Genomic DNA, 24690 nt, shown 5'->3' with positions numbered 1-24690 from the left:
GATAACATTTTCTTTCACTTCTGGATAGATTGATTTATTGATAGAATGGCTGTGACCGGTAGACAATTATTGGGAGCAGCCTATTATAATTGCATGGTATTGAGATATTAGACTAGAACTTATGAGTAATTTGACACGTCCTTGTTTAGAATGAATCGGTATATGATTTTGTTTGGACGATCGCATGCATCCATAGTGAGCGTTTAATGTATTCAGAACCTTGTCCATCTACCTCGTTATAATACTTCATTTAATTATGTATACGCCCACAATGGGTAAAGAGTGTCGCGAAGGGTATCCTATATGATTATCCAATCCTCGAGCCCAGTCCAATCTGACCATGTCTGTCGTATTAATCTAATAGCCCAACAACTTCCGCACTTTTGATTAGAAACGCAGCGACTCGATATGGTTAAACATGTAAGAGTAGCTGCTGTTTCTGTAGTCATCTTCCTTGAGGCTATTGCTCTTGGCACCAAAATTCAAAAGCTGGTGTCCCTCGGACCACTGCGGCCAAAACAAATCAGAACGAGTGCCATTGTTAGGATCCAAGTTGTGCAAGAAATTGATATAGTACGTGCGTCCGCTAAGAGTCGGATAGTTCGCGTTGTCCTTTTTAAACAACACGTCAACGTCGGATCCGTGCGCAGTGCCAAAGATGCCGAAAAAAGGGTCGTAATTGTAAGAAGAGAAGTAAGCCCATGTTGATAGCTCTGGGCTGACATCGTCCAAGATTTGCAGAGTAACGCGGCGGATCAGGTCAAACACAATGTCGCCGAGGATGGAAGCAATTCTCTTTCTGCCCTTGTAGAATTCAAAGTTGAGGAGTGTGCGATACGGGCTTCCATCCGGGATTTTCGAGCTGTAGGTGTTGACGAAATCGGTGACTTGCTCTTTGGTGGCGGTATGGAAATAGTACCGGGACAGATACTTGACGATTTTATCAGTCGTGCTCATATCCTGCTGAAAGATGCTGAAAAGCGTGCCCTCGTCTTCTTGGTTGCCGAGGATCATTGGTACATGGTGAAATTTGCCTGCTTTTGCAAGCACGTCTGGGCTATCCGTTAGGACTGTTCCGTCTGGTCTGGGGAGATACGAGAGAGCAAGAGACTGGTATGATATGATGCCTGGGAGAGAGTTGGCAGCAACAGCAAAGTCGCCATTGTCCAAGCCACGAAGGCAGGCCAACGAGTCTTCAACATCACAGCCAGCTGCCCTTTTAACGGCATCGTACACGTCTTGGCCCTTTTGCGTGTTTAGCGGATCAACAGGGGTAATAGATCCAGAATCCATAATGGCGGCACGGAAGAGATCGTTGCCCTTGTATGTGGCATCGCCGTCGTACAAGACTAGCTGCTCAAAAGTTGAAATGGCACCAGACGACTCTCCCCAGACGGTGACTTTGGCTGGATCGCCGCCAAAGGCTTCGATGTTGTCTGCAACCCATTCAAGGCCCATGCGCTGATCAAGCAGTCCTGCGTTTCCGCTGCCTTCTTCCAGAATCTCTTTGCCGGGCATAAATCCCCAGGCGCCGACGCGATAGTTGACGGCCACAAAGATGAATGGCTGGTCGTGCAGCGCGCCCGTCTCAATCAACTTTGTGCCGTCAAATCCGGAAGTGCTGCCGCCAACGAAACCACCGCCGAATATCCAGAAAAGCACGGGCAGGCCGGCACCAGCCTCGACGCCGTGAGGGCGCTGTACACTAACAGTCAGACAGTCCTCGCTGGATGTGTCGGAAGTTTGGCCAGCAGAAGATTCGAGTATAGCCGCTGCAGCGGCACCCTCCGTGATGTTAGGCGGTTGCAAGCCACCTGCGATGGGCTGTGTGGCATCGGGAGGAGGTGTCAGGTGTTCGAAGGAGAAGATGGGCCCAGCAGGGCACGCTGCAGCAACTCCAGTGGCATCAAAGGTCCCAAGATCTCTGGACAGCCTGACTGGCGGCCTGAAACGCAAATCATCAATAGGCGGGTCAGCGAATGGGATGCCGTTAAATGTATCGACGGTATCGCTCGCCTTGCCGAGGATGGTGCCGGACGAGATGGTGACAGTCACAGGAGTGGCGACGTCCTTTGCTGCTGCAGAGGGAGCAGGTGCTGCAGCAACAAGCGGCCACAGACCAACCGTAATAGCCGATGCAATGGCTAACTTCATGGCGGGCTATACCGAGGAGAAACTCTATAAGAATGCTTGCGCTTTTGACTTGGATGTGGACATTGTGATTGACGTAGATATGGGGGAGGGTCGCTCTTTTATGGACGAGCTCAGGCGTCACATTATCTGTCTTCTAGTCAGTTCTCGCGTCCTAAATCATCTCTCCACTAAAAGGGGCAGTATTCAGGATTAGTCGCTTCTGGGTACTGACATAAGAATAGTACTCATATTGATTTGCCTGTGAGCATGCCAAGACAGGATGATACAGTAATAATGTTACGCTTTCTGACATGATACCACCGTGACATGTAGTTTTGACTAAGAAGACGAGCTGTCATAGTGACTAGGGAGTAGTAATGTCCGATGTGTTGTCGTTTTGTATGAGACATGTCACTTGTCATTCAAGGTTTTGTATAGTAATTTTGTTTGTGCGACAAAAGACACTTATCTCGGTGATGCAAGATGTGTGATTGTGGATCAAGGGCGTTAACAGCGCAAATGGGAAGCGGGAGGCTGGAGCCATGTCTCGGCGCCACACGGGGACCTGAGACATTTGTAATAATATCCATGTTTAATCGCTTCCAGGCCAGAGTAAGCCAGCTTGTAGACGTTATACGAATCAACAGCTTTAGTAAGATGCCCCGTTATGAGTGTTCACCTGCCTGGCTTGCGGTCGGTCGAGACTTTCGGTCTGGTGTCGATGTTGGTCCTATGAGCTGCCTTCTCCACGTTTGTTCTAGATAGATATGTTGAAACTGTAATACTTTATCAGATATTGTATGAAGAGAGTATCGGAGTTTTCTCATGACAAGAAAGGTAGGAAAAAGAGACCTTTGCTCCTCCTGCCAGCGAGCTCATGCATAGCTGCCCCTTGCATATCTGTGCGGCGCTTATCCAAGATTTTTGCGGCAAGAAGATGTGCTCATATCCGTCCGTTTCTGTATCATTAACTCGCCGTCAATGCTTTGGTTCGTAATTCTTCTTACTAAAAAGAGCGGGCAGTACGGCGGGTCTATGTGTGCTGGTGGCTGCAGAATCTAGCTGTGTTTGGTGTCATTGCTGGTACCATGACAAGATGATACACTTCCTGATTGTATATAATCGGCATATGAGCTGACTGAACAGAGGGCCACATGCAACACACGACTTGACCGTTTACTAGTCTGGTTGGGGAGCTTTTGCTGCAGCAGAACGGACAGATGCAAATCCTCATCCTACTAGTCAAAATCATCATTTTTTTGATGTGGTAGGTTGCCTTGTTTCCTCTTCATAGAGTACCGAAGAGAATGGAGAAGAAAAACGCCGAATATAGGGTGACAGATGGCCTGTACCATTGCGTACCTACTAAGTTCCTGCACTTTGGATCGAAGAGATCCACCTGACTTCTCGGGAATCATACTAGGCATTCCTAATCCGGAGTCTTCAACTTCCAAGTCCAAGAAAGCCACTCGTAACTCGTATTTGGACCGAGATGGGCCCGATCTTTCAGCTCAGCATGATGACGAAGATATTTATACGCGAGGTTGGTGAAGCATATCAGAATCTAAGTGCAAGTGCGAAAGAACTAGACTGCCAGTCGCATTCTCCACTTGTAATCGCTAACTTGGTTTCGAGACGAATGGATTTTAAATGCCTCTTAGCCATAAACGTTAAGTTCGAGCGAGCCATCGTCTAGATCGTAGCATGCCTGTGGCGTCGCAGTGGGCGAAACATGCGTTGTCGTTTATGAGGAACCCGAAAGTCTGTTGAGCTGTTGGAGCACACTTGCTGAAAGTTAAAGGCAGCCGGAATGCTGTCTGACGGCAGCCACGCGGATCAAATTCGCAATTTCGGCTCGAAATACTCGTTTATTGGATTCTATAAGCCCATTAGATATCCTGCAGAGACCAAATTGAATCATTCATACGGGGTTTCAATTATACCTCTCTAGTGAGTAAGCATCTTTGATGCGGCTCCTGCACTTTGATCCCCTTTTGAATGCCAACATTCCCGAAGAATGTCGCGTCAAAAGGTTGAGCATCGTGAGGAAATTTAAGGTGGTAGCAACAGGTACATGAAGCACGAGAACTCGAAACTCGTGCGCACTCGCTTGAAGATTCTGCCGCATAAGATGCGGCGCTTGATGCGATGTCTGAGGTCCAAGAACAGGGACAGGGCGCATGATTCTGGACTTGAGAATACGGCGACACATATTGAGAAAGTATAGTCGTATTTCCATTATGTACAGCCAAAATGCGATCACATCAGTTGGATATTGAACCTTCGCTATTGCTGTTTGGTGGCAGCGCAGCCAGTGCTTTATCACACTTCTCAATGCTCCAACACCCCCATGCTACCGTTGCTATTGCTAATTCCTTGATTGGCCATGCTTAGACTATGGGACAACATTTTTGCTGAGATATTCGATGCTTGTATTGGTTGTATAGAAGTGTTGACAAGATACCAAAAAACATTTGCTTATTCGGAAGCGTCGCCATACCAGTCGGAGTTTCGAGGATCGGCCGTTTTATCTGTCACCTTGAGCTCGCTAGCATCGAACATGATACTCACTGGCTGAGATTTAGTAGAGAAAACGATACATAGCATGTGGCCTTGAGCCAAATTGATTTGGGTGTTCATCGAGAAAAGATTGAGATTTTGATGTCTGGAAACGGCATGACTCGCCTGGAAGCGGCTCAAGGTGCTCCAAGATTCATGGAAATGAGTGCAAAATGGTGAGTACAAAGATTTAGCAGGAAAAAGCTTGTAAATCTGTCACAAAAGCACAAAGATGATGAATGCAAGTTTTCTGTTGTCATAAAAGAAGAAAAAGAAAGCTATGGCCGTTTCACAGCCCGTGACACTTGGGCAGCTGCGAAGCACGTGAGAGCGCCGAGTACGTCTATTTGATCTGCGACAGAATACCTTACTTTTCTTCTCATTGCTGTTTAATATTATGAGAAGCTCTTTTGTTTCATTCCTACTTTTCAATTTTCTTCTTTTGTTTTCAACAAGGCCTTGTGCTCCCTTTGTATGTCCTTTGCTAAATTCCATCTCACACCATCACCTACAACCAGTGCAGATTCCAGCCGGCACCTCGATAGAGACGATGCATGGGCGAAAACTAGGTCATTAGAATTTATTCTTGTCCGTATCTCTTTAGATAGACTTGAGGGCTCCCAGCACCTGACAATTACATACATATGTTCCGTCTGACTCCTTAACCTGGACTTCTTTTGGCTACTCCGCTGAATAATTCGTCGTAATTACTTGATATATATTTTTATCGGTGCCTATGTCACTGTAGAGCTTTGGCGTATTAAGCCTCGTTTCTCCAAGTCTTTTTACTCTTGTCCTCCATTTTTGGCTACCAAGCACACTGCGCACTGCGATCAATTACCGCGTATAAAACTGCTTTTCTTTTTCTTGACAAGTTCTCAGTTGTTTATAATCTCATGTACTCGCTGCCTATTGACTATATATTGACGACACGATATTCCTTACATGCTTCCCGCTGCCTTTCGTCCTTCGGGATCGTATGCGATGACTTCAATCTCCACGGCAATGCGATCCGCCCCAAAGCGCTGGACTCCCACAGCTGTCCAAAGCGGCTGGTGATTAGGCATGTATTTTCAAATATTCCATTGCACCGCTGCCATTGCCCCCTTATTAAGAGGAAGATGCGTAGTGTTGACGCCGAAAACCTGCGACCACCCTTTGCCGCCGGCGGCCATTAAAGCCTTTTCAATATTTGCAAAGGCATTGTCTATTTGCGCAGCCGCGTCGGTGGGTATATCTTCAAGGGAATTGCGCCATCCACCGAGAGACAAAGAATTACGTCAAGATTGAGGCCACACCGTGGTGTCTTGTTTCTCTCACCTTGACCACAGACTTCAATTCTATCACCAACGCGGAGTGCCTGAGAATAACCCAAATCTCTCAGGAGCTGCTGGCCCATGCCTTCGTACGAGTAAAGATTTAAGCCGGACATATCTATTTGTAGCTCCCGGTGCTCCCGAAGCTTCTCTTCTGGCTTCAATAGTTGTCGCGAAGATTGCTACTTGAGCAGTCGATTGGCACTGAGGCATGTATATATAGGCACTAGCCGGCTACTGAGAGTAAGTTCTACGAGCAGCAGTATATTCAGATACCAATTCTAATTAACAATTTGTAATCCGACGGTCAGTTGATCGTCCAACAATTAACTTAGACAATTGATAAGCCGAAAGCCTTCATAGTGGAACGATGCAACAATTTGCGAGAGAGGCTACATAACCAGAGTCTAGCGCTCATCGCAATGCAGTCTCAAATAATCACGATACCAAGAAGTTAAGTGCTTCATAATAGGTGTCTTGAGAAATGTTTAATCTCTGAATGGCTTGGTCATTTCTCGCATGGATAAAGAAATATACAGCATTGCGGTTTCTCCAGATCCAAGTTCAGCAGCAACACGTAGGAGGAGCTACATAGAACTAGCAGCTCTCGGAGCATTTCGAGGTTTTTACAAGAGTATTCACATTACAAAAGCGCTTCTAGGCCTGGTATAGTAACAAGCTTCTCACGGTACTTTGCCTTATTTGCGATAGCAGTGAGATCTGCATCGTCCCGCAATTTGCTTGGGCTAGGTATAGCTATATGAGCTGTGAGCATCCTGTTGGAAAGAACTCTCCTGCCAGCTATGGCAGATGCGGCGACCACTGAAGCTGACACGTAAGAGACATGCATCATGTATTGTCTCTAAATATGTGGGTTAAAAGGCAATCCTATTGGCAAGGCTGTCATTTCTGCCCCAATCCATCAGGCTGCAGCATGCCTTGTATGCCTTACCTATCTTAGCCTGAGCAAATTCTGCCTTGCAAGCAGCGGCCGCCGCGTATCCCACACTTGTCTTTCACCACTGCGTTTTCAGTAATCTCAAAATTTACATACATGTCCAGTGAGGCGCAAATGGAACTCCCAAAGGTCGCCTGGTCTGATGTGGCCATCACATTGCTTGTGGCCTTCAGTGTAAATTTATTGTACAACTTCATCCTCAATCTGATTCGATCCAGTCGGGCAAGAAAGAAGTCCATCCGGAAACCGTTTGTACCGCAAAAATTCCTGACATTGAGAATTTCCAACATTCCTTGTATTCCTAGTGTGACCGCAGACAGCTTGCGACAACTCTTGTCAGATCTACCAATTGCAGCCCAAGGTACTGGCTGCCAGCCAAACCTACTTGAGTTTTCATATTCGCCAACTGCTGTTTCAGCTTTTTCCTCGCGATATGCAGTTGTCACGGCCACCTTTGAGCATGCTCCAGCCATCAACGAACTAGAGATTGTTCTCAAGCAGAAATTTGGAGCTGAGGCCGGTCATTTAAAAGTCGATCGAGATTTCTTGGGCATCACGCCACTGTCTGATAGCGACAACGTCCATGTAGAGTAAGTCTTATGTATGATCAATTAGGCTCACTGGAGAAGTATAACATGTGCTGACAGTATTCTTTTCGGTAGCATTATTGCGGTAACTGGACTCGCCGGCCATGCTTTTGGATCATGGAAGTCAAAAAGCTTGCCGCATATGTGGCTACGCGATTTTCTCCCGCAGTCGGTTTTAAACGCGCGCATTCTTACATACGGCTACGATACCAAGATATACGGAAGTCAATCCGAGGAATCCATACTAGAATTAGCCAAGGCCTTGCTTGAGTCTATTAAAACCACTCGGCGAAAGAGTATCGTGAGTATCAATGTCTTGCAGACACAGAAAATGCTATAAAGCTCACTATGAGGTAGAGAAATCGGCCTATTATATTCATTGCGCACAGTCTTGGTGGCCTTGTTGTTAAAGAGGTGAGTCACTAAGTGTTCTCAGAGCGCTCATAAATGCTAAGCATGTTGACTGACTCTCAATATAGGCTCTTGTGCAAGCTTCAGTAGGCAGCGAAGAAGATCAAACGATCTACAGGTCATGCTATGCGCTTTTGCTCTTTGGCGTCCCAAACAGAGGACTGAACAACCTAAGCCTAAAGTCAATGGTCAAAGGACAGCCCAACGAGAGTTTAGTGAGAGATCTTGGAGAATCCTCTCGATTTCTAAGCTTACTCCATGAGCGGTTTAATGCGTGCTTCACATTTGATGACTCTCATATACTGTCGATCAGCGAGACAAAACATACGGCGACAGTTGAAGTAAGCATAAAACTCTATTTTAAATGTTGAAGACACTTTTAACATGTCTATAGTGGAATTCAGAAACCGGCACATGGGAAAGAACCGGACCTGAAGTCATGATAGTTGGGCATACATCGGCTACCAACGCTCACCAGAACGAGAAGACTTACAATCGCTTGTCCATTAACTCCGATCATTCCGAAATGGTCAAATTCAGTGACATCTCGAACCCAGACTACTTGAATATCCAGTCTAGACTAGTAGAGCTAGTCAATGGTGCACCGAGTGCCATAAGGGAGCGTTTTGATCATCACACGAGAAGTGAGTAGTTTGCACGACGTATGAACACAGGTGAATATTTAATTCTGAATCGCGCAGAAACAACTCAATTGGAGAGGCAGTTTGTACGAAATCTGAAGGCTCCTGATAGCGAGGCATTTAGAAATGACAAAGTTGGTGTCCGAACGCCGGGAACGCTTGACTGGTTCTTGCGCAATGATATTTATCGAGGTTGGAAATGTGCGGACACTCCGTCTGGCCTTTGGATTCAAGGGTCGCCGGGCCAGGGCAAGACAATGCTGGCCAAGTTCATCTTGGACACGCTGGAGGACTCAGTACCCAGCTCAGAAATACCGTCAGTTGTCATATACTTCTTCTTTTACGACCAAGACGAAAGTTACCGTACCGCCGGAGCCGCTATGAGGTCTCTTATCAAGCAAATGCTGCATCTAGCACCCGATGCATTTCAAATTGTCACTCAAACGTTCGATATCGAAAGCTCTGATATCAGCGATAATTCGTTGCGGGACATTCTCAAGGACTTGCTTCAAGCTTCTCAGCTCGGTACTATCTACTGTGTCCTTGATGGGCTAGATGAATGCCAAAACGATGGCTCAAGGAAGATGCTACTTGATCTCATCGCTAGTAATCTTCGACAATCATCAACCCGAAGAAATAGTTCCGTTCCGACGCTGAAGACCCTTCTCACTAGTCGTCCAACGGTTGATATACATGGCGAGCTTTATCATCTGCCGAACATCCAACTTAAAGCCAATCATGAGGATCTTGAGATTTTCATAAAGAACAAAGTGCACGACTTGCAGTTTCACGAAGATCTCAAGCAAAAGGCCATTCACTTGCTGGGCAGCCGTGTTGAGCAAACGTTCTTATGGATATCGATCGTCTTAAAGAGGCTCAAGGTTGCAACGCCTTTGTTATCAGAAGCAGGGATGGAAGAAATGATTAACGAAAGTCCATCCGATCTTGAAAATTTGTTTGAAAACATCATCAGTCGTATCAAAGAAGCAAAAGACATAACGGCTCAAAAGCTTTTGATATGGGCCGTGTACGGCAGAAGACCCTTGACATTAGCTGAGCTTGAAGAGGCCATAGCAGTCCAGGATGATTCTACGAGTAAAGAATCCACCAAGAAATATTCGGTAGCTCTCACCGAGAGCGGCGTGACGACGGCCACAGGACTGATATTGGAGATTATTGACGGGAAAATCCATCTCGTGCACCAATCAGCAAAGGATTTCCTCCTCAAGAGTGGGCATCTTGCCGAGTTTGCATTTTGCACGAGTCTACATCCAAGTTCATATTTAGCAAAAGTCTGTATGACATACCTGTGCTTTACAGACATTGTCGAGTCAAGGTCCTGTCGAAACGACGAGTTCCTAAACGCAGGGAATATTCAGTATCCTTTCTTACAATACGCAGCGCGCAACTGGTACCGTCATCTCGAGAAAGAGGATATAAATAAGTTCGCTAGACTTATTAGTCGGTTAACAGAGCCTAAGTCTTCGGCACTTTTGACATGGGGAGCAGTCAACGGAGTTGTCAACCTAGAAGAGGCCAGAGACACTTGGGAAGTTGCTTTGAAGGTGAATATTCCGTGGCTGGTTGACCTACAAATAGACTCAACAGTAATCACGAAAGCGATGATTGAGAAAGCAGTCGCGAATGGCATGACAGAATACGACTATTTACGGAAGCTTGTTAAAAAACACGACACTCTTTTTACAGAGGAAGAGCTTTGTCTAGTTGTTGAACACCTCGACCATGCGCTAGTTCGACAAATATTAAGCGGACAAACCAGCGCCGTTGTTACGCAAAATGTCTTTGAAGCGGCAGCAACGAACGTCAAATATGGCAGGCTTGTAGTCGAGGCAATTCTAGAGCTCAACATTTGCTTCATCGTTACAGTCAAATTTTTGAATCTGGCACAAAATAACGATGTAAACGGCAAAGATATCATCCAATTTGTCCTTGACAACCACAACTTAGAGATTTTCGAAGAAGCGGTAGCCAATATAGTTGCAAGCGGAGACATGGAGCGGGTGAAACTGATGTTCAAGCGAGAGCAGCTTGATGGCCTTCAACTAGCACTTGGATCAGCAATGAAACAGGGAAATTACGACTTGTTAATGCTCATGTTGAACAAGGGAGGGGATACAATAAAAATTACAGAAAATTGTCTGCAGGATCTAGTCAACTCATCCCCCCCAGACGACCTGAAAAACTTTCTTAGGGCACATAAGGGAAAAGCCAGGATCACAGAAAGTATTATCATAGATACTGCGAACCACGAAAAAAAGAGAGAGCACCTGCTGCTGTTTTTCTTGAAAGAACGAGGCGAGGATTTCCAAATTACAGAGGAAATATTGGAAGCAATCATACCTGGAGAGGATTCAGAGAATGAGGCGCTGAAGTTTCTACTTGAAGAGAGAAGCCATGAGATACATATGACTGAGGGTATCTGGAAAGCGGCTGCTGCTAACCGTCGTTCTAACGGTGAAACAATTCGTCTCCTTATTCATATGAAAGGCCATGAGCTTCATATTAGCGAAGAGATTTTGAGAAGCGCGGCAGAAAATCGCAACTGCGGTCATAGGATTTTGAGGCAGTTTTTGGTCACGAAGAAAGATGATGTTAAGATTACAGAAGCAATTTTGAAAGAGTTACTTGGAAATGCTTTTGGAGTATCGCAGATAGAAGGCGTTCTCAAAGAGGCCCATAGACGTGGTATCTGGATCAATACAGAAGAAATGGTGAGAATTGCAGCGAAATCCAAGTACGGCGATTCCGCAATACAAGCTTTATTCGTGACGATGGGAGGAGATGAGATTCACATAACTGAGAAAGTTTTGAAGGAGGTAGCAAGAAACGGATCATGGGGTGCCCATAAAATCATGAAATACATCTGGAGGTTGAAAGGTGATAAGATCCAGATTACCGAGGATGTTCTAATAGAAGCAACGAGAAATCGTTACGGATATGCGATGATGAGCACCATTTTCACGATAAATGGCCGTAAGACGCACATTACGGAGAAGCTTCTGAAGATGATGTTGGAAATGAACATTGGCAGTCGACAGATGAGTATCCTCATTGCTAACACAGAATACGTCGATATCAACATCACAGAAGAGTCTCTGATTGAGGTGGTCATAAACGGGAATAACTGGAATTTATTGTCACTCCTCTTAAAAGTCCATCGCGACAAGATTAAGGTTACTGAAAAAGCTGTGAAGGCAGCTATGGGAACAAAACATAGCTGTCAGATATTATCCATTATTTCATGGTTCAAAGGGAAACGGGTCCAAATTACTGATGAGACTAAGGAACTCATGAGTGCGGAGCAACTCGAATGCTGGGATAGGCCTGGAAAGTACCTCCCCTCCTCTCCACGCCCGGTAGTTGAAGATGTTGATGAAACTTTGGGTTCCCCACTGGTTAGTAACAGTAGAAAGAGAATATACTGGTCGGGAAGAAACAATAGAAAGAGAGAATACTCGTCGGGAGAAGAGTAACTCAAAACTTACTATTTGTACAGAAGGCCAGCCTTGCATATCGGTCGTGGTATCTTTGTTGATCCTAATAATCGCAATAATATTATTATTGAGCAGTTTTTTTTAACAAATACCGTGTCCAGATGATAGGGTGCTGTATCAGGAGTATTTATCGGTCTTACTCATGTAGATCTCTAGAAATATATAGCCAAGTTACTAGCTATTCCTTCATAATTCTTTTCATTTTATCCTCCACTGCGCTCTGATCCATGAAAATTTCCAATTCAGCAATCTTACCCATGTGATCGCCGTGTTCAGCAAGAGTAAAAACACAGACACATGGCACTAGAAACTCCTCTCCGGATCGATCACCTTTGACGCGATATCGAACATCAAATACAGCCCATAGTCTCGAGCCAGCCAAGTCTGTTATAGGACAGTTAGCACAGTCCATTGCTCACTAAAGGTACAATGGGTAGGTAGGGGCGCACCGAAATATCGATGCGTATGATTTATTAAACTGAGACGTGCGAAACGTGCCGCCACCATCTCTTCAATCTTATCCGCTCCAAAAATCACCGGGTAGGTTGAGAAATGCAGTGTTGCGTCTGGTGCATAGACCGAACTTGTTCTTGTCGGATCCAGCCCATCTTGACTGGCGGCAAACTGGAGGTACTGTTAGACTGAGAGGCTTCTAGTGACTTATCACGGAGTGGTATAGTTGGAATTTAAACCTTGGTTAGCCATAAAATGATTTCATCATGTGAAGTAGGAAAAAAGAGTTCATTTTTTGTCTCCGGTGGGTTGATGTTCTTCGAAGTCGTTGCCATTCTAATTATTAGGGATCGGCCAACATGGGCCGTAGTCGTCTGTCTTAACGTCTTGCCGTAGAAGGAGTTTCTATGAATCCTCGAAAATGTTCAGTCATGAAGCTTGCAATATGGTGAGATGATGATTGTGAATAGTGATGTCTCGTGAAGATTGTTTTCTCAGAATGGAGAGTGAGAAAGGACGTTCAAGGTAACAAGCTAGTTTCGATCAAAAGAAGTGCCCGAGTAGCTCTTTTACAAGAAACAACTACATGGCCTAGTGGAGACAAAAGCTAGCGGAGAAAGTTATTAGTTCGAGGGCAGCGGAGTAGAGCGGAGCGGTGGCGCGACTACATTATTAATGGGCAATTGGGACAATATGTGCGAGTCGCTCTGGCGACTCAGCTGAGCTCGTTGGAGCGTCGATCAAGTGTCTGCTCTCATCGTGCGAAAGACAATGACGCGACTAGTATAGTAGTTCATTTCGAGGAGGAGGGTGGCCCTCTTACGGTGCTCTTCTGAGACGAAGCTATCATGTCTCGTAGAGAAGACAGCCAGCGACACCATCCACTACAATCTGTAATTTACGGACAGTACAGAGCTTTTGGTATAGAAGCAAAAATGACAAAAATACTGACAAAGAATTCTTTGTTCCGCCTTCCTTACAGTAAGGCATGATACTATTCACTAAGGGCTCATGTATTTCTCGGTGGCCGACGTTCCATTCACTCCAAGTTCGGATCTTTGATAGACGCAGGCTTTGGTTCCGCGTCTGCCATCGCTCCACACTCGTGACACGTTCGCTTCTCATCATCACTTTGGAACTCCTCAATGGCCGCCTTTAGCTGGGTGCCCAGGTCAGTCAGGTGGAACGCGGTCTCATAAACAACGCAGCCGCAGTTGGCGCAGTACCAGCGCAGGCGGTCAATAGAGTCCAGCGGGCGGCGCTGCTCAAGCACGAGGCCAATGGTGTTGGCGAAGCGCACAGAATTGTGCGGCGTGTTGCTCGGCAACAGGAACATGTCACCCTCGCGGATGAAGATGTCGCGAAAGACTCCGGTATCCACTACCTTGAGCAGCATAGTGCCCTTGTACTGGTAGAACCACTCGGGTGTCGGATTGATGTGATAATCGGTGCGACTGTTAGGGCCGTTGACGATCTATTGATGAATGAATAAGTGTGTTGAGGCAGAGAAGATGGAGAGAGGATCGCAAATAAATCATGCTTCTCACCATGACACTGAAATCCTCATTCCAGACGCAGTAGTTGCTGACGGGCGGCTCCAAGAGGTGCGAGTTCTCTTCTAGCCTACATTGGCGTAACTCGTGTCAAATTCGTATCTCGTTAATAGAGCTGTCGAGTCAACTTGGAAAACCTACCATTTCGGCAAGTTCACGGGCGCACCAAGCATGATCAGCAGTAGCAATATTTGCGTTACACGATAGTTTGTTTAACGCCCAAGCTACGAAGTTTACTCAGCTTCTATCCACCTTCGGAGAGGTGAAGGGACAAAGCATCAATATATAAGTCACAAACCGTGTTTTACAACAGCTGATATCCGCCTTATTCCGCGTTAGTCTCAATATCTTCGACAGTAACCCACTTTGCTCCGCAGCGCGTAAGAGCCTGGAGAACTTCCTCCGCAAGCAAAAAGTCAAACGAATTAGAATTTATAGTTGCGCTATGACGGTAAGTAGAATCTAGATGTATAAGTAAGTCATACTAATAGAGTGGATATGGCTTCAACTTTCAGCAAGAGTCTTTACACGTTGTATTTTTAACCGACTTTAATGTCTTGGCTACGGGCCTCTTGGTGTTTGTTGCGTGATAATATTGTAATCCTTCTATGACTAACTGCTGTTTATCCTCTTTTAATGACATAACATTTTTATGTTCTACCAGAAGGACTATGACGGTGCTTATTGCCAACCCAATTTATGACCTTCCTACAGTTCGGTAATGATGATGGCTATATTTGTGCCCCAGAATCGACATTTAGCGTCGTGTTAAGTAGAGACTCGTAGTCTCTACTATTTATCCAAAGCAACTTGTTGCGTTTTAAAGATGAAGTGATCCCAAGTACTCTTCTCTGCCACGTCTTGCAGTCTTCGGAGACTATTCTTTACGTCCAAATCGTTCAGAGCCAAGTTAATCAACTATTCCATGGTGAGCTTGAATGATCAAAATGGGGCACCACAAATCATTGACTGCTCACCTTATGATCTCTCCAACCGGCTATGCTGAGGAAAGCCCCATTGTCTTTGCGTAAGCCAAAGCCATTCAAGGAGAAATCTAAACTGCCATTGGATCCCGAGGCCAGTCTGAACCGCTCAATAAAAGCTTGCCACTCATTATTGATAGCGGTTCGTTGCTGTGAGCTAGTCTCAGTGTCACCAACATTGGGATTTGACTTCAGAACGTGAAGATACAAGGGATTCTCCGTTGTGCGAATCAGCCCGTCCTCGGGTGACTCATACAATTGAATATCAGCAGGACCTGCCAAGTACGGCAACATGGATTTTTTGAACGTGGTAAATTCGGGTGACCCAATGAAGGAATCGAATCCCGAGATATGTTGCCATTCTATGAAATGAGATAAGAATCTCTCATGCTCACAATGGGCTGAGTAGACTCACGCAGAAAGAGGCACATTTCGTCCTGTTGATGTGTATCCTCGCATGTACCATCAAGCTTGGATCCAATATACAAAACATCAAGTTTTGGGATCTTGGAGAAGACACTACTCAGTACACCAGGCAGCTTGGCGTCAAGCTCCTTTCGCAACTGAGCGTCTGGCTTGGGGCGAATGAAGACGAGTTCGGTGATGGGCATCTTTGCTGACGTGGAAAAGGCCGAGTGTACTCTGCTGAAGCGGCTGTTAAAAAAGTGATTGCTCCTCTTGTAGGAAGTTGTACGAAGGATATTGAACATAGTTGGTCACTTCCTTTCCTGGGCTAACAATATTAGACAATTGCTTCTTGTTTATATACAAACATTGCAGGGGAAACAACCTATACCGTGTACACCATAGTCGCTTCCTATAGGTGTTGGGGTTGCGGAGATCTGTGGAGACAAGGCCGGCTTCGTGGCTGACAGAGTGCGGAAACGAGTGGATCTACGCCATCGGGATTCCCATTTGTGTGTGGGCATCTTGGCTTAGAAATCGGATGCAGAGTCATACAGTGACAGAATGTGAGATGATGCGAAATAGATTGAATCGAATTGAAGCATTACGCCAACTTAACACTAGTGGGTGTGGCCGCTGATGTCAACACTATGTGATGAAAACAGTCAATAGTCTTATCGTAGATGGGCATGGGTCCTTAGATATAGGTAGGCAAAAAGATCTAATGATGGTGGTGAAATAATAAAACTACTGCAAACTTGGCCCTTTGTTTGTTCAGCTTGTCGAATAATTAATCTCAGTGATATATGAAGGATCAGAATGAATCGCCCAATAAGCATCCCAAATAGTCTTCGTTATCGGCCCAACCTTTCCATCCTTGACTGGCTGGCCATCGAGAACAGTAATTGGCAAGACACCGCCGGCCGTTGTGCACATGAAGATCTCATCGCACGTATATGCCATCTCAACAGGCACCACCTCAACATGAACGTCGATTCCCTTGGCTCGCGCAACTTCTATTACCGTCTTGCGAGTGATGCCATGCAAGACTCCTCGATCAGGCGTGTAAAGGGCGCCGGTTTTGACAAAGACAATGTTGTACCCGGATCCTTCAGTCAAGTTGGAATCGCCATCTGTAAGAAATGGATAGTCGGCTCCTCGATCATTCGCCTCATACATTCCGCGCACCATGTCTCCCCATTGCAAGTTCTTGATTGTGGGATCCATGGCGCCTGGAGGCGTTCGTCGAACTGTGCGGGCAACAATTGCGCTGCCTCCGCTGTACTGCATTTCCGGGCTCATGATCCAAACATATGGCAGGATTATGATGTATAAGTTGTTGACGATTTCTTCTGGCTTAGATCCCCGAACGCCCTTGAATCCGCGCGTGACAATTAACTCGACATAGGCATCGCGCATACCGCTCTTTGCAACCATGTCGAACAAGATGCTCTTCAGTTCTTCCTTTGGCAGCGGGATTTTTAAGCGGATCTTCTTGCAGCTCTCGTCGAAGCGGTTGATGTGTTCGTCTAGGCGGAAGAATTTGCCGTCCCACACAGAGGGAACGTCGTAGCACATGTCGCCATGAAGGAAGCCTTGGTCGATAATCGGAATGCGTGCCTCAGCCAGCGGTGAGAGCTCCCCTGCAATCCAGACGATACCGTCGGCATAAGGATTGTTGCTTGCTTCGAGAGCAGCTCGCCGCTCGCTGTAAGCTGCGAAGATGGAGTCCATAGAAGCCATGGTCGATGTCTGCGTCAGCTCTTTGCGTCAGCTCTTTTGAAGACGAATTCCAGTCTGCTGCGTCAAGAATTCACGGGTAAACATGCACAACAATAAGGCGAGGAGCCACCTGCTTATCTACACATTTGCCAGGGCCGCCCATCTTTATAGCTTGTCATCATGGCGTGGCCGATCGTGGAGTTTCTTGGAGTCGTTTGCCGAACGCGGTGACGCCAGCGATGCCTGAAGAGGAAATCTGACCCGCGTGGAGATGGAAAACGGCGCCGTTATTCGGAATGTAGCGGCTGATGGAGAAAGCCACCAATAGAGGGCCTCTGGATACGCCTCTCTGCGGAGAAGCCTTGTGGAAGACTTGGTGGAAATTCATGCCGTGGTATCATCTCCTGTTGTCGGCAAATGACCATGGCTGCAGAGATGATGTGGTGTTTTGGATCAAGAATCTCGCCACCTACTAGACAAAAGACAAGGTTGACCGATAAGTCGCCAATCAAGTGACTGGCTGATAAGACCTTGGACGAAAACTGTCCGCAACAGCCCTATAGCCAGTGAACATTGCAATGGGGCAATGGATACGATTTGCCTACAAAAGTAGAGCAAAATATTCCCCAGACATAGACTTGGTTTGCAAGGTTCAAGTTCGTTGACGTAAATGCCCAGCCAAATTCCAGATGTGCCAGCCTGCGCCCTAAACAGGACCAAGACGCGCTAGATAGGCGGCCATTTCCCCAGAAGGGCAATCTAAGGCGAGGCAATCATTAGTTGGGGTGCCAAGGCTTGAAACCATGATTCAAGTAAATGCAGGTACAAACGTTTGGCTCAAAGACGATAAATCATTCTACAGCTGGCGATTGGCTCATGGATCAAACATCGCTGGGTCCATTTCACAAGTGAAGCCGAGCCATTTTCAGAAGAAGCACGAGAAAAAGAGTCCGAGCTCATAGGTAATGCCATGAAACCTTTGGTTGTCTGTAAAGTTGATTCAAATGCCAAGGTCAACTACAGGAGCCCATTAAATTATACTCTGCGCACTGATGCAAACATCAGCCCTGGAGAGCGAGCGTGACAGAGAATTTAGAGGCACAGCAGCCAAGACAGTGGACGCCTGAGAAAACGCCTGAGAAATATAGGCACGAATGACCTACAGCTGCTAGTGTGCTGCTTTTTCAGCGCAGCATTCGCTGAAAAAATTGAAATCTTCTTTTTGTTTTTCTTTTCTTTTCTTCTTCTTCTTTTCCTTCTTTAGACACACACGTCAATCTGTATCATTTGTTTGTTTCTTCCAGCAATACGCCTTGCTGCGCCACAAGCGGCAGCCGCAGCGGCTGAGAGCCCATCCTACGATTTGATTCGATCTGCCGTTTCAGGCTCTTGAAATGCTAAGCAGGCAGGCAACAAGAGGGGGGTTGCATAGCCACCAACTGAATGAACCTGTTTTGCAAATGTCCAGTTCTAGATGCTGACTACCTTATCCATAGTCCAGACATACTAGCAGCAGTAAACACATCAGGTAACCATCTCTTCGTTTCTCTCATCTTTGAGTACTTCCACCGTACTTTCATCAGATTGTATCCAGCCCTGAGTTGATGCCAGGCGGGATGCTCCAACTATTCCTTCGCTGCCATGGCCCAGCAACTCTTTGACCAGGCAAAAGACCAGTTCCTAGCGTCCTTATCGTCGATTCCATCCCTGTACAATGCCCACTTCGAGACCTGTGGCTCTGGGGATGAGCTGCTGCAGCGCATTCAGGCCTTGCCGCAGCTCAAGAACAGGCTAAAGGGCGTCAGCGCATCTACTCGTACCGTCAAGCGGCTGCAGTCCTACTTTAAAGCCATTGATGCAGTTGTACGGGTAGATAAACTGCACAGCTCCACAGTTTGGGGAGGCATTGATCTGGCTTTTCAAGTAAGATACTTGCAAACGTTGTACAATAACTCATATAAGATGACTAAGGAATGGCCTTGATTAACAGCTCGTCGCCAACTACACAACTTTTACCGACAGGTTCATCTCATCGCTCTACACCATATCAGCCGAATTTCCCATATTTGATCGATTCTCCGAGTTGATCCAACGTTCTAGCACCGTCGGAAGAGAGCAGCTAAAAGACTCACTCGTAAACCTCTACGTGGACTTGCTGGAATTCTTGTTTGTCGTCATCCGCATATTCTTCAAAGACGATGGCCGTATGTCAAAGAGGATATTCTTGCAATCATTCTAATATACTGACTGACGTTGCTTTGCCAAAGGACCAAAAGCCAAGCCGGCGCTTTTCGCCAAAATATTTTGGACACCATTCGAATCAATCTTTGCTGATACGCTTTCCAAAATGCAGCACCACCACCTGATTCTAGGCCATGCGATCCGATTGGCAGATTTCGAAATGCTAGACGATATACAAAAACGACTTTATAAACTTGATATTGAGATAGAGGGTCGAGCAGTCGAGAAATCTACTAGTCTCTACAATGAGAGAAGCAGGGGAAAGGACGCCTTTGCTGGCCATGGCAGCAATAGAGGTATAATGTTTGAACTCTGGAATCACCGTTCTTCCTCTGGCATCTTTTGTTTTTCTTTCCCATTTTTGAAGCTTGCTAACTATTTTATTCCCATGATAGACTACGCTATCGACCAAATACGCGCGTGGGTGAATCCTCCTGACTTTGACACGGCTCTGATTCGAGCTCGAAATCTACAAGAGGATGGCACAACTGCTTGGCTCCTGGGCAACGCCATCTTTGAGCAGTGGAAGACTCCTTGTGAAGATGTCATGCAGCAAGTTGTTTCGGCTCAAAGTTTCTTCAGTGAAAATACATTTTGGTTGCATGGTGCGTATGCTAGACACACAAAGTTTGATTGCATGTTGTGCTCAAATGGACAGCACTGATTTTGGCTGTAATGAATAGGCAATCCCGGCCATGGAAAGACAGTACTCGCCGGTTCAGTTGTCAGCAATATTTCGTCTTCCACACGTGACGCCTCTACGAAAGACCAGACTATGTGCTATTTCTTCTTCGAATCGGCAAAGACAGACATGAATACATCTTTGCAAGCTTACAGGGCGCTACTGGCCCAGATCCTCCAGCAGCATAAGCAGAGTGATTCGATTTTGGACAAATATTCATATCTAAAAGACTGCGCTTCACGCGGGCAGCGGACAGCGACGGAAGAGGAGCTCTTAGACCTCCTAAACTTCTGCTGCAGATCGCTCAAGCGTGTCTTCATCATACTGGACGGACTTGATGAGTGCGTCGATCATGGCGCTGTCATCTCTGCAATGCTAAAGTTATCGGCCATTCCATCGGTGCGCCTGGCCTTTTTCAGCAGACCAAACGTGCCATCTCTGCTCCGACTTGTTCCCACCGGGCGCAGAATATCAGTCAAAGGAATGACAATGGATGACATCCGTATATATTTGTCAAACAGACTCTCCGAGCTTCTCGACGACGGTCTACTGCCCGATACCACGGATCTCAGTGATCTCTCCGAGAAGCTTCTTCAAAGAGCCGCGGGAATGTTTTTGTGGGCAAAGCTCATGATTTCATACCTGTCAAGTCCTGCTCTCACCATCAACGAGAGACTAGAAGCATGTGAAGATACCAACTTACCAGAAGGATTGGATGAAATGTACGAGCAGATTCTTGGACTCGTCAACAAAAGCACTCAGTCATCAAGGATGCTTGCTCGGCGGGTCATCACTTGGATCCTTTACGGCTTTCAACCACTAAACTCGGAAGAACTGCACGAAGCTCTCGTTGCAGGAACTAGCCGAAAGCGAGACACGTACAATCGGTATCAAAATTTTGAGGACACATTAGTCTTATCGTGCGCGGGACTGGTTGACTTTGAATACGGCTATCCACGCCTAATTCACCTGTCGCTTCGAGAATACTTCATGGGACAAAAAGCTGCTGATCAGGCCTTTGTGGTCCAAACTAAAGGGCTGCGTTTCATACCATCTCCATCAGAGGCACACATGGAATTAGCACTTGCATGTATACAATATTTGACTTACCATTTACCGGCCCAGCCTCTGTCCGGAAAGGTTACAAGAGACGCGAGTATCGTTGACATCCAACGTACTTTTCCCTTTTGTGCATACGCATCGGTCTTTTGGATTACACACGTCTACAACATACACGCAGATAACCACTCTCAGCAGAACACGGACTCCATCTCTCCAGCATACAACGCCTTATTTGTCGTAATCTCATCTTTCATAGCCCAGAAGCTAGTCCTGATGACCTGGATAGAAGCGTGCTACACCCACCAAATGCCCCCTTTGGTAACGCTGCTACGAACCTGGACAATGTATTTGCGCCTGAACAAGACAGTCTTCAGAGGCGCTCCGGTGGATGTGCAGGCATTGAGCAGCGATATTGAGGAGTTTTGCAGTGACCTTGACAACCTCCGTTGGTGCTGGGGGTCAAAGCTGCTACAGAATCCTGGATGCGTCTGGGAAGAGGTTACAGCATTCAATCCAAGTCGATTTCTACAGACTACATCCGCCATGGTCTACAAAGAGCTGCGGTCAGAAGGGCAGACAAACAGCAGCAAAATGAGTAAACACCCATTGAGGGAGATATCTCAAACAACACAGGACGGAATTTTGTGGGCAAACTTAGTATTTGGCCGTCTGCGTAGGTCATGTTGCTGTGCTCTACTTGCATCCCCTTTTTGTTTGTTTCTAATTTTGTATGTAGGGCATTTGAGAGTGTTTACAACGCTGTGTTTATTCAGAATGATCGAATAGCGGATATTGTGACGAGACTCTGCGCCGAATGCGATGGATGGACTGCCACGTACGAAGTCTACCAAGTTGACGACGGCAGCCACAAACTCACAATTCGCGAAATGCTTCCGGCAGATGAAGTCTTTTATCAACTAGAGCAATCACTGTGGCTACAATGTAGAAAGCTAGTGATACAGTTTCCGATTTCCATCAGCCAGGACGGATATGCCTTTAGCGTATTACGAACCGTGTACAATGTATCGATCGAGGGCGAGGATGCAAAGCCCCAAGTCATGTCGGTCACGATTCCGCTAGACGGCTTTGAACAATGGGTTTTTTCGAAAAGTATATACGAGCAATCTAAAAGAGGCGGATTCGGAGATGGATCTCTAATGACAACAAGACGACATAGAACGTCTTGTCACAACATATATACGTACTGGACGTGTCTGAGCCCTGATAACCGGTACATTTGTTTTGTGGATCAAGAATGTGGGCAACCCAACACCGTTGCCATCATTTCTATTGCAATGGCCACCAATGACCGAGATTGTCGACTTGAGGCCTCGCCTGTAGCAATACGAAAGATGTGGCTACGGGTGCCGGACCCAAATGACACGACCTGCACGCGCGCACTGTGGGACGATCGGAAAGCCTTTGCCATGGCTTTTCACCCGTACCAGGCCGATCTTGTTATTGGCTTTTATGACGGCACGGGCCATGGTGGTGGTGTTGTTGTCAACCTATACAATAAGATTTGTATATGGGATATCGAAAGTACTGTGCCCTAAGAAATTACCTTGCAGCCTCATTCTTTCAATGTTGGGATCAACACTAACCTCTCGTTGCTAAGGAAATACCATGAGCCATCAACACGTCAGACCACACTACCCGATCAAGAAGATTCGGTTCTCCGACAATGGAAAATACGCAATCTGCGAGATGGACAAGGATGGCTTGGCCGTAATTCCGATACCGGAAAGACCAAATAAGCGATTTTCCACAATGTTTTTCGATAAGAGAAAACACATTCCCAAGAATATGCAGAATATCCAAACAAGGCCTCAAAATGCTGGTCTCCAGCCCGCCTCATCGCCACGGGCCGTTGACAGGCGAAGCGAGAAGCACGAGACTCTCGACCTCCGTTCTAACCAGTTTCCACTCGTATCTCTCTCTTCGAGACACCAAATGCTTAGCACGGGATCACTCGCCCTGGACGTAAACGCTCTACGCGTCAGCGCACGTGTTACTCTCGATAACGAAAACATTGAGTTGAGGCTGCCAAGCGCAGGTAGATTAAAGTCTGCAGATTTACCAAGCCAGCAAGACCAACTGCTTCTTACGAGACTACCCGCGATGCACGGTTTTGAGCATGCAGCTGTCGACGTGAAGTTGCCGCAAACGGCAGACGATCACGTCAAGATAATATTGAACAAGGGAGCGCAGCCGTGGAGCAAAGTCCAGCCGGATGAAGCACAGTTTTCGCCCGCCATTTTATACCGAGATCAGCGGTCGTTTAGAAGATATCATGGCACAGAAGGACAGAGGAACGGCATTGCTGGGGGGGCCAGCAGAGATTGCGGCTGACGCAACCGGCTTTTAGAGGGAGGGCGTTGTGACATGCCAATATGAGTCGAAAAGGATGATGCACAACATATCATCGAAGGAAGAGAAATATGAGATTGGCGGTTTGGCCGTACACGGGAACAGAAGTGATGCGAGCCGAGAGAATCCAGTCGGCGCTAGAAAGAAACATGTGAGATTGGTTAGGTGGTTGGTTGAGACCGTGGTCGCTTGAAGTAGCGTCTGATAGGTCAACGACTTTGTCTACTACTACCAATCTCGTTATGAACTTTTCAGGGCTGAGCAGCACGAATGCAGCACATATTAGTCGGTTTCTAAACAATGTTTTCGACTTTACCGTGTAAGCCGTCGCCACCAATTTCCTCCTTTTTCGCCTCTTCCTATAATTAGACAGGCCCAATTGTTTGTCGCAATAGCCTTACGAAGTGGCAGTAAAAATGTGACAGACAGACGATAGCCCATAATTTAAGCAAGCCACCAATAAAAGCAACCGGCCAACCGCACGCCCGGCTCAGCACGAGCAACGCCAACAGCCAATGAAGACGACAAGCACGGGCAGGGATCGTGGCGGCTGTCAAATTAGCCCGCCAAGGGGTGGGAAGAAGAATAGGGACGGCACAATGAAAATACACACACAGGTTTAGGATAAAGCACTTGTTTATTAAAGGAAAGTCGTCTAGCACTCTAGTTTATTAGTTGATTTTAAATCCTAGACATAATGTAGCTTCCATCATGAAAGTCGTAATAATAGCAGCAATAGCAGTAGCAGCAGTAGTAACAACAGTAACAGCAGTACCAGTAATAGCAGCAGTAGCAGCAGTAGCAGAAGTAGAAGTAGATCTGTGTTATTATGGTGTATAAAGTCAAGAAATGTGTGCATGTGCTCATTGTTTCCCCCCTGCCCGCCTAGCGTCAATAATTTTGCGGAAGCTGTCACCGTCTCCGCCACCGCTCCAGGCCCCACAGCCAATTCGAGGCCTGCCGTAATATCGAGGTCTTATAGCCAGATGATATAATACGAGATACTGCTGAATTTCCCCTGCTCCGTCCGTGAAGCATCTTCCTCTTGCTCTTCTCTCCTTGCTTCAATTTTTACAATAATGCCAACACCCCTACAAAG

At 46.5% G+C, this 24690-nt stretch overlaps 6 protein-coding genes across 6 annotated transcripts; 2 read left to right on the top strand and 4 right to left on the bottom strand.

The window, feature by feature from the left end:
* Window positions 1–387: 387 nt before the first annotated feature.
* Window positions 388–2154, bottom strand: TGAM01_v202130 (hypothetical protein; the record flags this gene model as incomplete). The annotated part of the gene is made up of 1 exon (XM_018800357.1): window positions 388–2154. The coding sequence occupies one exon, from the start codon at window positions 2152–2154 to the stop codon at window positions 388–390; it is 1767 nt and encodes a 588-aa protein (XP_018666499.1).
* Window positions 2155–6811: 4657 nt separating this feature from the next.
* TGAM01_v202129 (hypothetical protein) lies at window positions 6812–12099 on the top strand (the record flags this gene model as incomplete). The annotated part of the gene is made up of 7 exons (XM_024548924.1): window positions 6812–6843; window positions 7071–7556; window positions 7614–7854; window positions 7911–7967; window positions 8033–8305; window positions 8359–8608; window positions 8666–12099. The coding sequence occupies 7 exons, from the start codon at window positions 6812–6814 to the stop codon at window positions 12097–12099; spliced, it is 4773 nt and encodes a 1590-aa protein (XP_024406327.1).
* A 1513-nt stretch (window positions 12100–13612) lies between these two features.
* On the bottom strand, window positions 13613–14299 carry TGAM01_v202128 (3-hydroxyanthranilate 3,4-dioxygenase; the record flags this gene model as incomplete). Its single annotated transcript, XM_018800355.1, has 3 exons — window positions 13613–14047; window positions 14121–14196; window positions 14268–14299. 3 exons carry the CDS (start codon window positions 14297–14299, stop codon window positions 13613–13615), a joined length of 543 nt encoding a protein of 180 aa, XP_018666497.1.
* A 619-nt stretch (window positions 14300–14918) lies between these two features.
* Window positions 14919–15819, bottom strand: TGAM01_v202127 (hypothetical protein; the record flags this gene model as incomplete). The annotated part of the gene is made up of 3 exons (XM_018800354.2): window positions 14919–15044; window positions 15104–15471; window positions 15525–15819. 3 exons carry the CDS (start codon window positions 15817–15819, stop codon window positions 14919–14921), a joined length of 789 nt encoding a protein of 262 aa, XP_018666496.2.
* Window positions 15820–16288: 469 nt separating this feature from the next.
* Window positions 16289–17257, bottom strand: TGAM01_v202126 (hypothetical protein; the record flags this gene model as incomplete). Its single annotated transcript, XM_018800353.1, has 1 exon — window positions 16289–17257. The coding sequence occupies one exon, from the start codon at window positions 17255–17257 to the stop codon at window positions 16289–16291; it is 969 nt and encodes a 322-aa protein (XP_018666495.1).
* A 1620-nt stretch (window positions 17258–18877) lies between these two features.
* On the top strand, window positions 18878–22777 carry TGAM01_v202125 (hypothetical protein; the record flags this gene model as incomplete). The annotated part of the gene is made up of 5 exons (XM_024548923.1): window positions 18878–19159; window positions 19227–19440; window positions 19504–20082; window positions 20161–21784; window positions 21958–22777. 5 exons carry the CDS (start codon window positions 18878–18880, stop codon window positions 22775–22777), a joined length of 3519 nt encoding a protein of 1172 aa, XP_024406326.1.
* Window positions 22778–24690: the final 1913 nt, after the last annotated feature.

This window comes from Trichoderma gamsii (genome assembly GCF_001481775.2).
Source record: "Trichoderma gamsii strain T6085 chromosome Unknown Scaffold_5.2, whole genome shotgun sequence".
NCBI lineage: Eukaryota > Fungi > Ascomycota > Sordariomycetes > Hypocreales > Hypocreaceae > Trichoderma > Trichoderma gamsii.
Note: the sequence above shows the minus strand (reverse complement) of the source record. Positions and strands in the feature narration are given on the sequence as shown.